The sequence below is a fragment of the Lepus europaeus genome, chromosome X, assembly GCF_033115175.1.
Source record: "Lepus europaeus isolate LE1 chromosome X, mLepTim1.pri, whole genome shotgun sequence".
Taxonomy (NCBI): domain Eukaryota; kingdom Metazoa; phylum Chordata; class Mammalia; order Lagomorpha; family Leporidae; genus Lepus; species Lepus europaeus.
Genome location: NC_084850.1, coordinates 70,943,177 through 70,949,757, shown reverse-complemented (window position 1 = coordinate 70,949,757; position 6,581 = coordinate 70,943,177). Strand labels below are relative to the sequence as shown.

General features: G+C 37.4%; 1 protein-coding gene across 1 annotated transcript in view; it reads right to left on the bottom strand.

Moving 5' to 3' along the window:
• Window positions 1–2,045: 2,045 nt before the first annotated feature.
• Window positions 2,046–6,581, bottom strand: part of DACH2 (dachshund family transcription factor 2) — a 551,788-nt gene continuing 547,252 nt past the window's right edge. Inside the window, exons 11-12 of the mRNA XM_062183058.1 lie at window positions 3,403–3,549; window positions 2,046–2,149 (exon numbers count right to left, since the gene is read on the bottom strand). Of these exons, the coding sequence (XP_062039042.1) occupies window positions 2,046–2,149; window positions 3,403–3,549 (251 nt within the window). The remainder of the gene's footprint in view (window positions 2,150–3,402; window positions 3,550–6,581) is intronic.

Genomic DNA, 6,581 nt, shown 5'->3' with positions numbered 1-6,581 from the left:
TGGGTGCAAACTGATGAAATCTTTACTTAATATGTACTAAATCGATCTTCTGTATATAAAGAGAATTGAAAATGAATCTTGATGTGAATGGAATGAGAGGGGGAGCAGGAGACAGGAGGGGTGCGGGTGGGAGGGAAGTTATGAGGGGGGGAAGCCATTGTAATCCATAAACTGTACTTTGGAAATTTATATTTACTAAGTAAAAGTTAAAAATGAGATGTATCTAATTTTCTTATGTTTGCCAGTAGACACTAAACCTCATTAAAAGTATGTTTGGTGAAAACAAATATTAAATGTGTCCTTCCCTAAGCACAAGTTTATATGCAGAAATCATTCTTTTTGAACATCATCAAAATAAAAAAAGTTGGAGCCAAATGGAGACTGAATGTGCTTTCCTCTATGTCACCTATTGACTGCCCATGAATACATTTGTTACCTGTTGAATGGAAATGAAGTAGCTTCAGGACAACACAAAAGCTTGTATTTATCTCAGAGTTGGGAATTATGTTACTAAGGTGAACTGAAGACATTGTATAACTTAAATAAGCAATGAATTGCAGGTGCAGGATTAAAGGAAAAAAAAGGTAAAATATATTGGTAGGGTTTTGACTTCCTTCTCCAACTCCTAAACTGACTTACATCCTACTCAAAGCAAGGGCACAATAAAGCTCAATGATCCTTAAAGACTGTACCTATATTTTTATATTATTGATTCAGAAGAGATCAAATGCCTCAGGCTCTTCATTTCTATCATGGCCCTAGTATGTGATGGAAACCTCAAATACCAGGTCCACACCACAAGGACTTTCTTCATGAGTTTAGCTGTGGTGAATTCATTGTACATACACTGAATCTCATTCAAATTGGCTTTGCTCACATGTACACAGCCTATAAAATGAGGGAAGAAAGCAGGCAAGCAAAAAAAAATTATAAGAAACAGCAAAAGCATCATTGTATGATCCAAGAGTGCATGCTTTCACATCTAAACAAAACTAAGCATTAGTTAGATCTGCCTTGTTGCAGTAGAATCAGCCATGACCAGAAAATCCATGAGCTCTTAGCCTTCTGAATTTGTAGAGGTAACTTGCAAAGCTACAAAAAGGGATGTTTCTAAATTTCCTGAAGCTGCCTTATAAAATGGTGATCCTGAGTTGAACCCAAATGGATCTTCTGGTCACATTCATTTCTGTTGCCTTAATATAGATTCAGTCATCATTCAGTAGGAAAATACTGATTAGTTAAACCTCCAACCAACAATATATTCATGGTTGACTTTGCATTTTCAAAGTTAGGGAAAGGTGTTCTCATGGAAATGTCTTTTTTTTTTAATTAGAGATATATTTCACAATAAATGTGAAAATAAATGTAACCTGCATATAAAAGGCAGGACAACTACCTAAGGATCTTAGTGGACAATTTGCAGTGATCAAATTCAATTCTAATTTTGGGGTGTTTTTGCACTCCATTGAGAGTGTATGTTGATTTGTTTTATCTGTTTTGTAACTACTACTTTTAAATATCTTAAGGGATCTAAGCATTTATGGGAATCTCACAAACTATGAATTACAAGATATGTTCTTATTTCCATATTTAAGTGTTTTCTAAAATTTGCATCAAAATCCAAAGTTTGATAGAACATGTTGTCTAGAACAACTTTAAAATATTGATAGCTTATGATTATTCTACTTGTGGCTTTTACAAACAGTAAAGCAGTGAAGTTAAAAAAAATACATGGCATTGTACACTATTGAAAGACAATTACACTCTCATTTATATACTATAGACTTTGCCTAACAAATAAATGTATACCCTTTTACCAGATAATCATAAGAAATTTGCTCACATTGTATACGGAAAATTATTAGTCTCTAAGTTTGCATACTGATACTGGCCTTTCAAAGACATATTAAGCATATTTTTCTCAATAACTACAAAATGGCAAGTTGTTTTCTATGTCACAAAGAAAGGAGTGAAACTGATTTATTTTACTTGGATTAACTATGTCAGCATAGGAGCTTATCCCCACCCAACCCTGGGATCACATATTAAGCATCTGCAGAAAGAAATACACTATTTACTATACCTTGCATAGCAGCACTATCATGAGGGGTACCATTGTTTTCAGTTTCAATATCTGGAATTCCAGTATCTGAAAGAAGTGACATTCAAGATTAAGGTACAATTCTGTGTCACCTGACTTCACTTAAAGGGAAAACTCCAGTAAGTCAATACTTTGGTGCTATAGATAATGAAAAATTTGAGGTGGTATTTTTGCTTTTTATATTTTTGTTTTTAATGGTAACAGGTAGGATATCAACAGAAGCTGAATTATACTGTTGGGCATATATTTCCCAGTAGGCAGTAAGTGCTACTTTGTTTCATTCCCTGAAGACAAATCCTAGGAAAATAACCTGTCCATAAAAGTGCCCTGAGACTATCAGATTAACACCACCAGACTGTAGAATAATAATAATAATTTTAAAAATATATGGTGGATACAATTGCTAAAGTGGAAGTTTCTTATCCTTATGTTTATTTTCCATTTGTAAAATATGATTGATGATGATATCATCTCTATGCTAAGTGCATATACAGACCAAAATAACATTATGGTTTGTGGTCTTTATGTAGCATTTTCTCCAGAGGCAAATATTTTACTATTGTGTTCTTCAGATTAAGTTCCAAAAGCTAGTCATTGTATAAAACCATTCTGCGTGTGTGTGTGTGTGTATGTGTGTGTGAATTTACACACATGGGCATTTTTGAATTTCTACTTCAAATTGTTCTGGGTTAGATGAAAGGAAGTATGGTGTTCAGAATTTAAAATAGAATCCGAGAACTTTGGAATTAAGATATTTCGTTATGTAGTTATCTCTTCCCACAGGACTTCTAGGAATTTATTTCGAATGTTCTTTCTCAACCAGTCACTCATTAAGCACCATACCACTGATGTAATTTTCATTAAAGGAATTCGTGTCCTATAACTAATTCAGAGTTCAGAAAATGTCAGCATAGTCTAATATGAATGGACATAAAGCACTAACAATTCAAGATGCAGGGAGGTTATCAATGATTGTTTCTACTGCAAAAGTCAGCAGGATTTCCTGTTATTTTTAGGCCACTTGTATCTCCCATCTAGGGATTATTTTGACTGGTTTAATTCATGATCTAAAACACTTGGCCTCAAATTGATTTTCTAATTCTACCATAGCAGTCCCCCTCCCTCCCCCTCCCTCCCCCTCCCTCCCTCATTCCTTCCTTGCTTCCTGCCTACCCTGGGTCCTTCCCTCCCTCCTTCCCTCCTTCCTTCCTTTATTCAGTTCCCTTCTTCACTATCCTTTTCTTCTTCTTTTTCTTTCTTTTCTTCTTTTTAAACATTGGATTTTACTTTGTTTACCTTACCTTTCAACATCCTCAGGCTGTTGTCACTAGTAGTGGCTTGTTTAAGTGCCTGCTCTACTTGCTCCCTGCGCTTAGATTCAAATTCCAAGGCTTCCTGCAGTTTTCTCTTGGCTTTTTTCTCCTTCTTCAGACGCTTTTGCATGGTAGCTAAAATGTGAAAATGTAGTTTGCAAAGGTTTGCTCAATGCAATAGGTTGTCAGTTTCAATGAATTATAAACCACAGGTATAGGTATAGATGCAGAGAGGTATAAATATTATTCAATAAATGATTAGCTTCTTTATTCCTGACTCTAATTCGGCTCATCCAAAGAGCATACAGTCAACTTCTTTTTTATTTTCATAGTTCTAGTACATACGCTCCATAATTCTCATACAGATGTATTGGTTAGATGGGCGTAGTAGGGTGGAGAATTATTTTCTTCTTTGACTCACTACATGCATTTCATGATAGTATTAAATATTCGATAATTTTCCAAAGAAAGGTACTATTTATCTGCTTCTGACCATTCATCTTTCAAAGTGGACAATAATCTGAAAATATCTATTGTGTTGCAAAACATGATATTTAAAAGTTTAACTGGCAAATTCTGTTTCTCTAAAATATTACCAGATGTACACATATATGTATTATATATATATATGTTTAAGTAATGCACATATCAGTCTATGTCTCCCTCTGTCAATCTCTACACACACACACACACACACACAAACACTTTAAGAAGAATAACTTTCAGTTACTATTATATAAGCAAGCTATAAAAACATAATCACAATGACACTTCTTTGGTAAGCAGAAAAGTTAAAGAAGAAATAAAGAACAGCTATACTTCAACTCCAAAAGCTTTATGTCTTAACCAGAAACGTCAACTCTTTAATACTTGATTGTTTCTAAACTCTGAAACCTGGAAATCTGTTTCTCTAACAAGATTATTGGGCTTCAGCAATATACTGGCTCATAGCAAACTTCTAAGGAGTTCAACTTTGACATCTTTCCTAAATTAGTTTTTTTTTTTAATTAAGACATTGGTGTTATGACAATAGCAAGACATTTAAGGTACATCAAACAAAATAATAAACTGCATGACATTTTTAAAATGTTAAATGTAGGGGCAGGTATTTTGTACGGTGGTTAAGATGCCTCTTGGGATGTCTGCAGCATATATAGAATTGTCTGGTTCAAGTTCACTCTCCAATTCCCTTTTTTAAAGATTTTATTTATTTATGTGAGAGGCAGAGTTAGAGAGAGGAAGAGACAGAGAGAGAGGTCTTCCATCCTCTGATTCACCCCCCAAATGGCTGCAACTGCCAGAGCTGAGTGGATCTAAAACCAGGAGCCAGGAGCCTCTTCCATGAGGATGCAGGGGCCCAAGGATTTGGGCCATCTTCTACTGCTTTCCCAGGCCATAGCAGAGAGCTGGATTGGAAGTGGAGCAGCCAGAACACGAACTGGTGCCTATATAAGATGCTGGCACCACAGGCGGAGGCTTAGCCTACTCTGCCACAGTTCTGGTCCCCGGCCTCAACTTTCAATCAAGCCTCTTACTTATGTGCCTGGGAGGCAGTAGATGATGGCCCAAGTACTTAGGTTCTTACTACCCTCATGGGAGACCTGGATTCAGTTCCAGCTCTTGGCTTCAGCCTGATTAGCGCCGACTATTGTGGGCATTTGAAAAGAGAACCAGTAAATGGAAGATCTCTTTCTCTCTCTCTCTCTCTCTCTCTCTCTCTCTCACACACACACACACACACACCTCTGTCTCTCAAGCAAACTGAAAATAAACATTTCTAAAATGTTAAATGCATTCATTTACAATTAAAATGTTTCAACTCACCTCAATGTGTTAATTTAAGTTTCAATTGTATCTCAGAGTACAATGTATTTTCAAATAAATGACTTTCAGCAACTTTAAGAGAGCTGGTTACTCACATAAATTTCTGTTCACTTGAGAAAAAATAAAATGAGAGGTCTAAGGCAGAAATGGGGAATGTCCATTCCATCAGCCATATAAGGCCCATAAAAGCATTCGGTCTGGCCCTACCAAGGCAACTTCAGGCGGGTTTCAAAAGCCAATAAATTAATAGCAGGCTAATTTTTAAATGATTTTTAAGGATTTATTGATGTGAAAGGCAGAGTTGGAGAGAGAGAGAGAGAGAGAGAGAGAGAGAGAGATCCTCCATCCACTGGCTCACTACCCAAAATGGCTGCAATGGCCAAGGCTGGACCAGGTTGAAGTCGGGAGCCAGAAGCTTCTTCCAGGTCTCCCATGTGGGTACTTGAGCCATTTTCCACTGCTTTCCTAGGTGCATTAGCAGGGAGCTGGATCAGAAGTGGAGTAGCCAGGACTCGAACTGGCACCCGTATGGGATGCTGGCACCACAGGCAGCAGCTCCACCTGCTGCACCACAGCACTGGCCCCAGCAGGCTAATTTTCTAGTTGATAATTTTATATGGCCTGTGAATGATGTTATGAATATGCAAATGGACTTTAGCAGAAGAAAAGGTTCTCCATTCTTATAAAGGTAGAATTTTTGGAATAAAGATATTGATAGTGTATACATATTTTCTATTATTTTTGAGAAAAGACTGTTGAATAAGGTGGACCATAACAGTATTTTCCTGTCATATTTGCACTTACATTATGAATCAACTGAAGCAACAATTATTTAAGTAAGGAATTTAGACCTATTTAAACTAGGCCATAAATTAATGTCCTTGATAAGATAAAATGTTGTTTCTAGTAAAATTATTGGTTCAAAAAACACTATATGCTGGCCGGCGCCGTGGCTCAATAGGCTAATCCTCCGCCTGTGGCGCCAGAACACCGGGTTCTAGTCCTGGTTGGAGCGCCGGATTCTGTCCCATTGCCCCTCTTCCAGTCCAGCTCTCTGCTGAGGCCCGGGAGTGTAGTGGAGGATGGCCCAAGTCCTTGGGCCCAGCAGCCACATGGGAGACCAGGAGAAGCACCTGGCTCCTGGCTTCAGATCAGCATGGTGCGCCAGCCACAGCACGCCAGCCACAGCGGCCATTGGGGGGTGAACCAACAGAAGGAAGACCTTTCTCTCTGTCTCTCTCTCTCACTGTCCGTTATGCCTGTCAAAAAAAAAAAAAAAACCACTATATGCTGATTCAGTTGAAATTTATGATTATGCATACTGTAAACAATGTCACAGCATA